This window comes from Labrus bergylta, chromosome 7, assembly GCF_963930695.1.
Source record: "Labrus bergylta chromosome 7, fLabBer1.1, whole genome shotgun sequence".
NCBI classification, from domain to species: Eukaryota; Metazoa; Chordata; class Actinopteri; order Labriformes; family Labridae; genus Labrus; species Labrus bergylta.
Genome location: NC_089201.1, coordinates 8913617 through 8927984, shown reverse-complemented (window position 1 = coordinate 8927984; position 14368 = coordinate 8913617). Strand labels below are relative to the sequence as shown.

General features: G+C 43.7%; 1 protein-coding gene across 5 annotated transcripts in view; it reads right to left on the bottom strand.

Annotated features, from left to right (window-relative positions):
* Positions 1-6001: 6001 nt before the first annotated feature.
* Positions 6002-14368, bottom strand: part of dusp8a (dual specificity phosphatase 8a) — a 41938-nt gene continuing 33571 nt past the window's right edge. For all 5 annotated transcript variants that reach the window (XM_020642108.3, XM_020642101.3, XM_020642127.3 and 2 more), the window contains 4 exons: positions 10713-10879; positions 10445-10604; positions 10024-10147; positions 6002-9669 (listed from right to left, as the gene is read on the bottom strand). In XM_020642108.3, the coding sequence (XP_020497764.1) occupies positions 8442-9669; positions 10024-10147; positions 10445-10604; positions 10713-10879 (1679 nt within the window). In that variant the 3' untranslated portion in view covers positions 6002-8441. The remainder of the gene's footprint in view (positions 9670-10023; positions 10148-10444; positions 10605-10712; positions 10880-14368) is intronic.

Here is a 14368-nt window from a genome sequence, read left to right as displayed (position 1 = left end):
CACACTGTATGTGTGTGTCTCTATATGTGTGTGTGTGTGTGTGTGAGTGTGTGCGCGTGTGCGTGAGTGTGTCAGCAGCCCCTGCTGTGTGGGATTCAGTCTAGATCTTGTACAAGTCATCATTTCTTTTTGCTTGTTTAAGCTAAGTTTCATGGTATTACAACATTTGTAGTGCTTGCAGTCTACAGAAATGACCAGAAACCCTATTTTTAATATATTCATTTGAATATTCTGGAAAATTAACAATTTTTGTGCAGCATGGACTGTTACTTAGTGACAGTTAAATTTATCTTTATACACAAAAAACATTTGCATTTTTTTAGAGGCATTTTATGTTGGATCATATTACCAGACAGACAGACAGACAGACAGACAGACACTACTTCTTACTTCTTAAACTGAGAGCAGCAGGGTGCAGACAGTAAGGACAGTAGAATGACATCACACATGGTGTTAAGATTTGGGTGCAACATTGCAAGTGTTGAAAAAATATTTACATGATGTCAGGTTTCAGATACATTAAAGTGTATAAATTCCAAATTACCACTTTTAATCAATCTAAAAATCTAAAACATTTTAGTGCTTCTGAATTTGCAAATACGAAAATGTAAATATATATTTGATTGGATTCCACAATGTAGAAGTATCTGCCTTAAAAAACTACTGCTGTTTTTTCGGAATAAAGCTTCATAACGCTAAGAATAAAAAAAACATCTCTCAGAACCCTGACCCTCTCAAGCTGTGTGATAAAACTAAATATGATGTACATACTGTATGAGTGTTCATACATTACAGCTCCCCATGTCCATTATTGACTGAGCAAATACCTTTAAGTTGAGGGACATAGTGGTGTGACCTTGTGTCAGCAGTGAAACATCCACCTGAATCATGTACTCTTCTTCTTCTGTGGTGGTTCAGGATTTGGTTTTGGAGGTGCAGACACTCAGATATGGGATATGCACCGCTGTGTGCTTCTGACTATAGCGAGTGTGTGCATGTGTTTGTGTGTTGACGCATCAGTGTTGTTTGGATCTGGGTGGAGAGTGCTGATGGGGCTGATGCTACGAGAGAGAGAGAGAAAGAGAGTTGCAGTTTGTTCACTATTAGACAGACAGGGACAGATGTCAGCACCAGCAGCTGCTTTAGTCAGCACTTTGCACACACACACACACACACACACACACACACACACACACACACACACACACACACACACACACACACACACACAGACAGCAGCATCACTGTTACATACAGAAAGGAAATGAAGATACTCTCTCTCTCTCGCTCTCTTTTCATCCATTCATCCGATTTGTTGCTGAAATCAGAATCTAAGCGAAACCCGAGCGCTGACAGTCTGATGCTCATTCAATCTGCTGCTGGCTGGACTTGTGGAACAAAAGTATCGATCGCCTCTCACCTTCCTGTCAGAGGACAAACACAAGCTGCTGAGTCTGACGGGGAGGCAGCAGTAGGTGGCAGCAGACAGTTACACAACACCTGTCTGAGTAATCACAATGAGTGTTGACTTTTTGCTGCACAAATCTAACCTCTGCACACTGCATCACCTCCATAGATGGAAATTATGTTGGACCCGTCTCTGTTGTTCTTGAAGATTAATCAAGTGGATCCCCGACTGACATTTTGGAGAGTCTTTTGTTCATATCAAAAGCTACAGACACCACACCTCACCCACGCTACCTTTCTTTTGTTTTCCACAGATCTGCCAGTCTAGACGCCCCCCTCTTGTCTCTCTATATGTAATACAAAGGTGGTGGCCATGACAACGCTAACTGCATTAAACTCGATTACCTGAGGCCTGCTGAGTCTCAGAGCTGCACAGAGGTTTCTCTTTACCACACACACACACACACGCACGCGCGCGCACACACACGCGCACGTGCGCGCACACACACACGAACACACACGAACACACATACACACACACACACACACACACACACACACACACACACACGCACACACACACTCTTTCTGCTGCAGAAAACGCACAAATCTCCCTAAATTAATTTATTCAGCTTATTACTCTGTGGCGAGCTGCAATTCAAGCTGAAATAAAGTTGGACTCATGCAGCAAAAAGAGAGCATTGGACACATATGTTTGTTCCAGTCCTCTTGTTGGCCTGGCTTTGAGAGGGAAGAACCAGAAGCTGCCCGGCCCACAAGACCACAGAGCACAAAGTTGTCTACCCGCTTGCGTGAGAGATGGACAGGGATGAGACAGAGGTTGAAGTCTTTGGGAGGGATAGTAGGACGAGCAATCTGCCAGACTGCAGGGTTATATAAGGACAGGAGTTTTCCATGGAAAAAAAAGGGCAAGAAATGCTGTTTGGAGTCAGTCATCCTTAGTGACGCGTGGAAAAGTGAGGAATGCTGTGCTGACGCAACTTTCGAGCAGCCAGCGAGCGTAATGAGCGTGTTTGAGATGAAAGTGTGCAAAAAGGAGTAACATAAGGGGATGAAAGTGAAGCATGTTGTGCACATGTGTACAAGTGGAAAAGCAGAGAGTGTGTGAGCCTACTCTGCTGACGTAACACTTCCTAACTGTTTCCATATAGATGGCCTGGGAGCAGGCGCCAGGCAGCCCCTCAGCATGGATACGTCTGGTACCCATCAGCCCTGTGAGAGGGAGGATACACGCTCTTACAAATGCACACTTGCAACACACATTCATTAACATGCAAATGTGGCAACTTTGAGTTTGATTTAAATGCGCTTCAGTTGCATGAAAAAAATAAACACACATACACAAAAGGGTAAGGGTTAGGGACACAGTTGTAGATTCAACAACACATTCATACTGGAACTGAGCAGCTGGAACAGTATATTGTTTCATTCCTTTTTTCAATCTAAAAATCATTTAATGTGCTTTTCTTGGACAAAATGCCAAACATTCCTTTCTTCTAGTTTTCCTCTACTCTACACAATGTTTTTGGTGACGGATAAAAACAACGCTATTTTAAGGGCATCATAATGTGATCATATTCATCACGTGAATCAAGTGAATAACCACACTTAATTCCTTTATCATTGTCCCACATAAATATCTTAAAAAATAGAACCTATGTTGTTGAGAGATGCACATATGGCAATAGAGCCAACATTCAAACACACACAATTAATCTGTATTCACATGTACACATTTGCATCCATTTATGTTTTACTTGATATATGTTATTATGAATCCCTGTGCATGCGTGGGTTCTCTCTTGGTCCTCCGGCTTCCTCCCACAGTCCAAAGACATGCTCGTTAGGTTAGCCTGTGATTGACTGGCGGATAGTCCAGGGTTTACCTCGCCTCTTGCCAGCTGGGATTGTCTCCGGCCCTCCGCGACCCGAATGGAAAAAAGGGATATAGATACTGGCTGGATGAATGGATGTTATCATACCTTCATATATTTGTTTCCGATTGCAATTGCAGAAAAGAGGATTAAAAATACATTTAATAAACTTAAATAATTGGTATAACAATACAATAGAAAGCTATTCCAGGCCACTAAAGGACTAAAGCTCTTTGGCAACAAGAAACCTGCAAAGAAGTGCAGACTTCAGCATAGCGAAGCAGAGACTGTAGATAGCAGGTAACTTGAGAGTCAGATCAATATTTGAGGGCACCTTGAAACACACACACACACACACACACACACACACACACACACACACACACACACACACACACACACTCTAACTCACACACACACACACACACACACACACACACACACACACACACACACACACACACACACACTCTAACTCACACATACACTTGTGTAGAGGAAGCATGTTGTGAAAGGATTATCTGTTATGATCCGGGTGATAAATGCACACACCAGTATGCCTGGCAGGCTGTTTATGTCGCAGTGAATGAAAGTGAGAAAGTGGGATTTACTCTGTATTCCATTACAGTGGTGGTCTTGTCACGGGGAATTCCCATGATGGTCATATAAATACACACACACACACACACACACACACACACACACACACACACACACACACACACACACACTGAAGAGCAGAGACTCAGCTGGAGATGCTGGTAATGCCATTATCTTTGCCTGTCTGGTATTAGACTCAGTGAAATGCTCATTAAGACAGCATTGTGCTCGCTGAAAAAGGCTATAGGCCATCTGGTTTTACATGTTTAATTGTGTGTGACGGTTTGTGTGTGTGTATGTGTGTGTGTGTGTGTGTGTGTGTGTGTGTGTGTGTGTGTGTGTGTGTGTGTTACTGTAAGGCTTTGCCTTATCAAATTAGTGCACCCCTTACCTGCTGCATCAACCCCAGCACTTGATGCCCAACACACTGGTTGTTCTAGTTTGATTGAACCAAATGTTTATGCTTTGTTGAGTTAAGTTGTTGTTTGAATGCAGAAAGTGACATTACACCATGACATCATGAAACCAAAACTACCTTTGTAGTCTAGCCACCATTGAGGGGACTCAATGAATCCCCCATGCATTGGATTTGAACTCTGTTTTCTTGTAACAGTGGTGGACTCTTGTGTCCTCTGGGGGCAAATACCTTTCTTTGTCTTCTTTTTCTCACACACACCACCGCCTCACCTCCTTCTCTCATCCCCTTGAGGTAAGCAGTGTTCAAACACATCACACATTGGCAAAGAGTGCATCCGCCCCTCCCCTCCGTCCCTCCCATGCCCAGACAGTCAGGATAAGAAAGAGTTGCGAGACTAGAAAACTTATAAACCAGTCATGTGTATGTGTAATAAATGTGTGTTGGGTGTGCTAGACAGTGAAGCAGAGGGATAAAACCAGACATTGACTCAGTCGAAGAGAAGACATGAGACACCAGGTGCATGCTACCGGTCCCTTTATCAGTCTCAGATGAATTGATCAATATTCTTCAATATTTCTCCTGTGTAGGAGGGGTGGAGGTGTCTTTCTCTTGTTGGAATGTTGATGGAGGCACCTGCCAGACATCAACCCACATTGTACCTTTATATATCCTCTGTTAGCTAGCAGGCTAACACCGTCTGAAACTTTGTTTTCCCTTAGTCATAATGCTTTTTCCACCTTTCACTGAACATTGAGCACATTACTTCTGTACAAATTTAGTTTATATACCCTGGTAATTTACTTTCACTTAGCACATATGAACTTTTGAGAAGTATGTATATATATATTTTGCTGTCTTTAGGAGTTATACAAATTAAAATGACTCATGTCTGTTTGTGTAACATGGAGCCTAAGCTAGTAGCATTATAGCTTCGCTTAATTTAAAGACTGGAAACAAGGAATAAGCTAGCCTGGCTCACACTTTCTCTTGTTTTTCCAACTTTTTTCTTTAACAGAGTAAACAGACAACATTTGACTAAAACAGCTTCAGGGGAGATTGTAGGCAACTGCCTTTAAACTAAGCTAAATTAAGCTAGCATTCTCCAAGCTTTTTTCTTGTTTTGTTGTTGTTGTCTCTTATTACAGCCCCCCTTTTTACTGCTGTAAAGCGTCCTTGGGTTTCTTGAAAGGCGCTTAAAATCTAAGCTATTATTATTACAAGCTGTTGTGTAATTTAATTCATTTAGCTGTAAATGGTTTTTAAATTTTACTACAGGGTACGATTTTAGGTGCAAGGGTTTTACGTCATACTTTGTGGCATAGCTACTTTTACAGCATGTGTGTTCAATTGTTTTCTGGTCCTATTGTCCAATACAACTAGAAATGTTGTATAAACGTCATAATTAGGTACTAGGCTTACTGAACACAAATGATCTTTTCAATAATTCATTTGCCCATCAGAATACTGATGCACGTGGCTCTATCGTAAAAAAAAAAAAAAAAGAAAGAAAAAAAAAATCAATCAATGGTGCTGCGTGGTCAGAGTGGAGTTGTTTAAAGACAAAATCAATATCAAGACTCCAGGATGTTGTAATGTGTTGTCTGTTTGGAGGAGTTCCCTTCCCAGCCCCATTCAGCCCCCGTGCAAGCACACAAGAAGTAGAAAAAGAAGCAGAGAGCAGTTTGTATTTTGTCATGTCTGTATTTTTGTCTCATTTTCACAAAACATGTACAGGGGAAGGAAAAGCCTTTCAATAGAACCTGAGGTATTTTTGCGTCAAGCAGCCTAAGGTATCAGGATTTTCTTTTAAAAACGAATCCAAATTCAACAGTGTTCATAGATGCGTTGCTATTTACACAACATGATAATAATAATAATAATAATATCATAATAATTCAATAACAACAATTTAGCAAATGGGACAGCCTGCATCATCTTTGTTACATGTCATAAATAATTCTAACAACATTTCTTAAAAATATAGGAGAGAGGGTGAGGAGAGGAGAGGATGCTTGATCCTCAGGGTGGACACAGGAATCTATCTGAACTTACTGTTTCTTCAGCAAAGGAGGTCAAAGTCAGAGATCAACAGAGAGAGAAGCTAATTGTGGGTCAAAGGGAAATAAAAACACATATTTATGCTATAAATAAATAACCATCTCGCACCAGGAGAGAAAAAATTTAATTTTTTCACCTCAATTTATGAAGATCCTCTTTTTTTGTCTCTGTTTTGTTATGCTGTTCTGTATCAAAGCTTTGGAAAATAAGAAATATAAGAAAAAGAAAGAAAAGAAAAAAAGAGAAAAAGTGAGGGAGCTTTTGGGACATGCATTGTGCTGATGTACCAGCAGCGGTTTACCCTGTGCTGGGCTTGGCTCACTGAAAGATCCCCTGAGAATGAACAAAAGAATGTGTGTAGAACCGAAGCTTTAAATGTGTGAAAATAAGTGCACACAGTATTTGGAGTGTGTGTTGTTTCGTTTCAGCTTTGGTGTGACGATGATGATGATGAGGATAAAGAGAAACTGATGCTTGCTCTGAGAGCACACTCTGCAAGTCTATGAATCTTAAACTTAGGGAGCCTGCGTCTGTTTGCATATCGTTGTTGTGATGCAAGCTCATGAAAATGGAAGATGATGTTTTACTGTATATGAGTGATCAGTATGTGTGTGGACACTAAAACTACCTTTTTAGTGAACACTTGAGTCCTCAATTGTGATAGGTCCATGAAAAAAACACTGCAGATAAGCCAAAACAGAGATCCTGTTCTTATAGACCTATCTCTTAGCTGGAGTGTCTCTACTATCTTGCAAATACAAAATTTGGGGCTTTATATTAGTACGCACTACACTTGCCTCATAGAGTATCATGTCACTGGGGCGTGAAGGGGAGCTGAACTTGGTTATCAGAAAGCAGAAAAGTGCATTTAATTCAAAGTCATTCATCACTCTCCCCAAAAGGAACCGCACATATTGCTTGATTGAATTTCATAAATGTGTGTATTTGTTTGTGCGTGTTCATAAATACCATACAGCAAATAATAATAATAATAATAATAATAATAATAATAATAATTCAACATAAGAGAAACAAAAAAGAAAGAAGTCCACAAAACATTATATTATTTCTCATTACCAGAATGAACCAATACAATAAATTAAAACTATAACTGAACAAAACAAGTCCATTAGGAGTCCATTAAAATTGCTATATATATTCATATTGTATATATAGTTTTTGTCTGTCTGTTGTCAGCCTTTCTGGTGCATGCTCAGTGGAGACCATACTTGGTGACTGGGAGCAATGGGTGGGGGGTTGGGGGATCTTATCAAACCTCAGTCCCATCACGCTGTTAACACTGGAAACAAGTGAGCCAAAGTCAGGAAAGACACTCTGTGCTTTGGGGGGATCGGGGGGCACTGCCTATCACTAAGAGTCTTTCAGCAACCAAATGCTGAGGATCATTCATGGTTTAGTACAGTACCGCCTTTCAATTAAGTCCTTGGGATTTCTCTGCCTTGTGCTGTGGGGATGTGGGGAGACGGTGCTGTTATGGGGTCTGGTTTTGTTGTTGACTTTGAATAAGAGTCTGTAGCAGGCAGAACCACCAGGGAGGAGAAGGGGTTGGGGGGGGAGGGGGGGGGGGGCAGACGTAGCCGTGCAAGGTTTGAGGCTTTCTGACACATGAAGAGAGAGGAGGCTTGGTTCAAATCACAAGCTGTACACCCACTGAAGCACACCATGTTTGACCGCAGGCAAGCAGTGTCCAAACTCTGTCAAAATAAGGATATTCTTCATAGTAAGGATGCAACATGACACTTGCTCTGGGCTGATTCTTTTCATCCGCGATAGAGCAAGGAAATTAACAGTTTCAGTACCTTCAGTCACCCCGTTTGTTCAACTCAAACTCCCATGACTTCTTCTAATTTGTGCGTTCATTTCTGAATGTTTTAAGGTTGCTCTCTGTCCAAGTGCGAACGCTCTTTGCTTCCGTATCTATTTGTCCTTCCGTCTGTTAGAGTTTTTAACACTGTCTGTGAGGGGAGGACAAAAAAAAAAGCCTCCCTCTAACAAGGTCCATTTAGCCACTAAGGGACAGCTTTAGTCATGTCCATTATCTGTCAGGATACCTCGATGATCTCCATGCTACCAGAGAAGCTCGACTGTTTCCCAATTTTTCCCAATTCTTCTCTGGACCGCGTCTCGGAGATACCGTCCTCGAACTCCATCTGACAGCTGCGCCTCTTGAACTGCTTGTCTGACGCCGGCCCATTGTTGCTCACACTGCCAGATGACTTGGAGTCCCGGTGGTCTCTCTGTGTCTGCGCTGTCGAGGGCTTCTCCCTCTGGGACTTGTCTCGTAACCGCACACCTTCGCTGCACCCAAATGCCACATACGCCGAGCTGCTCCCGAACCTCACAGACGACTGCTCCCCTCCTCCAACCCCTCCTCCTCCCAACTCCATGCGTCCCTCACCGCCCTCCTCTGCCCCAAAGTGCCAGGGGGCGTCTGTGGTGGGGGTGACAGGAGTGACAGGAGTGGTGGCCTGGACAGTGTCTCTGTGTTTGGTCCACATGGCCCCGGACCCCACGGTGGGCAGGGAGGGGAGTGAGAGGAGAAGGGAGCCCTTCAGGTTCTCGTCCAGACTGGGGCTCTTGTGGTCCAGCGACAGGTTGAGGGACTGTGGAGGTTGGTGCAGTTGGGAGTGGATTGGGGAACTACTTGAAGAGTGTTTGGTTTTCCTCCTGGGCCTGGATGAGGAAGAACCAGAGCGATGGCTTCCTTCACTTCCTCCGAGACCTCCAATGCTGCCCCCACTGCCCGGTGAGGGGAATGGAGAATCTGCGGGGCTGGGGCTGTCTAGGACGGGAGACTGGGAGCACACACCATTGGAGGTGCCTGTTCCAGGGCTGTCGAGCTTGCACAGCTTGGGGACGTCTTCAGAGTGCGTAGGAGCCATGATGGGGCAGCGGGGACTGTTTGGGGAGTATACAGACTTAATGTCCAAAGAGAAGGAGCGTTTAAGCCTGTTAGTGTCCATGATCCTCTCTGCGGAGAGGTGGAGGCCGTTGAAGCCTTGCTGGAGAGAGGTGGGTGATGGCAGCTTGGGTTCTGCGGGGATGTGTGGCTCTGGAACAGATGAGTCATAGTTGCTGCGGTGGCCGTTCATCTCAAATCCTGCGCTGACTCCGTTAACCTCGGAGCTTTGCTTGGTGTTGTTTTCAGAGAACTTGTCGTCACAGGGGGAAGTTAAAGCTTGCAGTAATTGCAGACCCTTTTCAAACTCCAGAAGCTGACCCAGGAAGTTAAAGTTGGGGGATATGGAGGGTCGACGATCCTTTACAAACCTGAAGATTGGAAAAAAGTTGGAAAATATTAGTCATCATAAAGCAATTTTAACAATGCCACTTGTTAATAGTATGAGGCAGAGGTTTAACAGTAAATCATATGAAACATATAATGGGAACATCTTTAGAAGAAGTAGGGAAGGGGATTTATGTGCAGAAACATAATCATGTGCCAGTGTTGTTGAGAGCTTGTACACACTCACACGTTACCCTGGACACCAATAAACAATTTAATTTCTCAAGACTGGGGGGGAAGTATAAAAAATCATCTAGCATTACTTTCAACAGTGAGTTGCCTTTTACTGAAGCTGACACCTTAGATCAGCTGGTGGTGAATGGGAAGAGGAAGCGTACCTGTAGGCATCATCGGATGACAAGCCCATTGTCTTCATGATGTACGCGATGGCGATGGTTGCTGAACGCGAGATTCCAGCCAGGCAGTGCACAATGACTCTGCAGTTTGACACCTTGGCTTTGTCTGTTGAGGAGGGGAAAAAACACACAGGTATGAATACACGTCTTGAACACAAAGTCTCTGGAGACAATCCATGTCTATAGAAAGCAAACTGACATTTCCTGAAACAGTACAGGGGGTCACATGAACGGATGTGTTAAACCTGGCGCTATTGTTAACTAAGCTGCACGTGAGCAACAATGTGCGGATAGGTTGTATCAAATATCATGGCGTTCTTCAACACATAACTTAAGATGAATTTGCTTCCTTAAAGTGCCTGTTGTGCTTTTAACCAGTTTAGTGCAATATGGTTAATCTTACCAATGAATTCATTAGTTTTGTCCAACCAGGGAAGCAGTTTCTCGCAGTAGTTGTCGTTAACTGGGATTCGCATAAAGTGGCTCTCGCTGATGAAGTCTGGCTTCGGGCAGGTGTTGCTAGCATTCAGAACGTATGTGATACCATTCTGAGCCATCAGATCCTGCAGATACACAAATGAAGGTAATTACAGGTTTTGTTATCACTTAATAAACAAAGAGATAGTTTACTTTCACTGAATGGAGATTTTAAAAAGCTAAATAAAATCTACCTTGTTGAGTACGTCCTTCTGTGAGCCAAGGTAGAGGTGTGACAGGATGCGAGTAGGTCCAACATTAGCTACTGGCAAGCAGGGCTGGGACAAGCTCATGGGCAGAGCAGTGGCGGGTTTCCCCTCACACAGGCCGGGGAAACAGGAGGAGAAAGCAGCAAAACCTCCTGCAGAGACAAGAGAGTGGAGAGAACTGGTTAGGTACACTAATGTATTTTTTTTTTTTCTTTGCAGAGAAATCAACAAACACACTTGGGACCCTGTAAAGACTCCAATGTTCTCATCATTGCACCCCTGTTAGCAGAGCAGACTGACGCTCTATAGGCTTTCAGAAGTGAATCTGGGCTACAATGTCTGGGTCCTGTTAGTGCAACAGGAGCAAAATAGAGGCTCTCTGTGCTTCTGTGTGCGAGGTTAGGTTAACTGCAGGGCGGCCTGGAATGTGTGTGTCTGGCCCTTTAAGAGGCAGGCGGCTCCACTTTTGGCATATGTGTGTGTGTGTGGCTCTGTTTCCTGCATGAGCTCATGTCCTGTAGCAGTGCATTGCGTCAGGGTGGGGGAATGAGAGAGGCCACAGGTGCAGGGCCAGGACAGAGGCCCAGTATCCCCCCCCTCCCCTCCCCCTCCCCCGACAACCACACAGCACACACATACAAACAAGATATATATTATATTGCACACACATATTACTCGGATTAGATGGCCGCATATCTTGTAGTCAACAAATGCTCAATACTCGTTCTGTCTTGCTTGCCCCCAATCCTGCACACACACACACACACAAATATCCACACTCATCATTACTCTGCAGTACCGCAGTTGTATAACTACAGGGAGGAGGCCAACCAGAGGAGGGGAGTTTAAGTGTGTGTATGTGTGTGTGTTTGTTGAGGAGTGGGTAATGACCTTGTTGAGGAGTGTGTAGCATTGAGGGGAGTGCTTCAAGGAAACCCTGAGCCCCACAAAGGAGATTAAAGCCTAATCTAGGTTCAGCCCTGCCTGACCCAATCTGGGCTGTAGTGCATACACACCCTCACACACACACACACACACACCCACACACACACACAAACACACACACCCACACACCCACACACCCACAAACACGCAGTCGCAGAGTGAGAGTGAGTGAGACATGACATCACTGGTCTAAAGTAGCACACACAGCACAGTGCAGGCAGGACATTACCTTCTGTTGTAACACACACCCAGCTGCACTATTCATGTAGCAACTGCTGGCTAACACACACAAACAAAGAGAGCACACAGTGTCAGCAGAATGGACTGTGCACTCAACATGTATGAGATCTAAAATGCTGCGGCACAAGAGTTGTGCAAACTCCCAGAGGATAGCAGCTTTTGCCCTGAGGTTGGGTGCAACTTTGTGACCAATGCTATTCTGGGTGCACTGTCCCTTTAAGAGCAAAGGAAGAAGGGCTGTCTGTTTCCAGCTATTAATGGCAACCGGCGGAGCAATGACATCAGCCCTCATCATGGGGGGTTGAGTGGAGGGAAGAATAGATATGCAGAAGGAGCGATCAGATGACTTACAAGTTAAAGGAGGAAATAAGGGAGAGTCTGAGCGATAGCTGCTGTGCTGGCATGAGGATTTGATCTAACCTTTTTTGACCAAATAGCAGTTTGTAGTTCAAAGTTTGGCCATAGACTGCACTGGTACAGCACAATTTCCACTTGAGCGTCCTTAAGGATTCTATGGGCAGTACTGCGTTTTCACTAATTCATAAAACAGAGGGAGGAAGGGTTATTCTTTGAAGGGTTTCTTCCTGGTTTCTCAGTTCCTAAACTGCCTCCACACACACACACACACACACACACACACACACACACACACACACACACACACACACACACACACACACACACACACACACACACACACACACACACACACACACACACACACACACACACACACACACTCACGCAAAGAAAATAAATTGTCGGACATATAGCCCCCACCACGAGCATACATACAAAATCTGTGTGAGGAAGCAGGGTGTTCCTGGAGACTCTTAAATCAACGGGAAAAGCTTTACGTCACACAGCAAACATTTCCCCTTCATATACGAGGACATTGTTAGAGAGTTGTTAGAAGGACTGAAGACAGGACGTTCCACAGTGGAGACAGAGTTTGTGTGTGTGTTTAACTCTGAAGAGAAAGTGTGTGAGAAGGGAAGTGACCACATGAATGAAACACATTTCCAAAAATGTTCTTGTTGTTTGATCTCCTGTGTGAGTCTGGATTAATGATTACAACTGTAATTCCTGTAAATGACCTCATCTGGCGTTAAATAAACATCTAAACGGCAGGAAGACTGGCGGACAGAGTGAGTAAGGGGTTACTGGCATGACAGGAGACTGAAGTCAGAGATAAGAGAGCAGGACTGAGTGCGTTGGACTGCTTTTTAAGGCTATTACATTACAGCGGCATTATGTCAACACAATTATAAACACCTTCCATGTAGTCAAAGCTCTACACAGCAGGAGCTAATGGACGTTAGTCACAGAGGAGATAGCATGTTATTGTCACCTCGCCACCTGACCCTGCTCTACTTGAGGTTGCCTAGACGACCGTGAGGAAGGGCAGTGATGTTGATGACAGTTGGCTCATTGTGTTCCCCCGAGTGCGGTCAAAGATGGAATAGACGTACATACAGACACACAAACATCATCATATAATCTGTAGAGACATGGCCTCACATTCTCCAAAAGACAACTATGACACATCCGTCCATTCCAATCAAAGCACACAAGCGATACACATAAGCACACGGTACACTCACACTGAGGTCACTGAAAATACCCTGTGACACACACCAGCCCAGCTGTCTATGAAGATGACATCAGAGAGTCAACAGGGAGGGATGAGTTCACCTTAACACAATGTGATAATCAACAGGGGCTAACACACATGCTAGATGAAACTGAAGAGAGAAACCTAACTTAAATATATATCACAGACGGTATATATCAGACCCTACTGTTTCATTTCAAAAATAAACAGAAATACATTTCCTGCTATAACTCCCCTTTGCTTAAACACTGAAGAGATGAGATCATAAGACCCGGAAATATACGTCAAACTTTTTATTTTTCAGCTGACTAGTTCACCCTTTTTGCAGAGCGCTACCTCATGTATCTCAATTTTCTGGAAAAATCTACTTTGACGGGAAGTGACTAACCCAATTCTGAACACATGCTGTAAAAAAATAAAAAAAAAAAAGTAGAAAAAGTAGAAAAAGCAAATTTTAGGTTGGAAAGAAAACACAGAGCGGGGAAAGAGGGCACTGTGTCGCCATCAGCAGCACTAGCCAGCGGTGACTTCCTTTTTCCGTTTTCCTCTGCCCACTTCATCACTTATGCAACTGCTTTTTTCCCTCTCTTCACCCTGTCAGAGCCGAGCACTCAGGCCTCCTTTGTTCGCTGGTTGTGAGTGGTGTGTCTTCATTCTTTAGTTGATTCCTAACTAAACATTCACATTGTAATGTAAAGCTACAAGTTATTATCCACATATATGACAACCTTTGTGGTTTTATTAAGATATTTGGTAAAATCCTGTTTTTTTTCGAGCTGCATAGCTTGTGTGAACTGATACTGAGAGCTGAGAGATGAATGGATGTGGTATCCCAGAGATA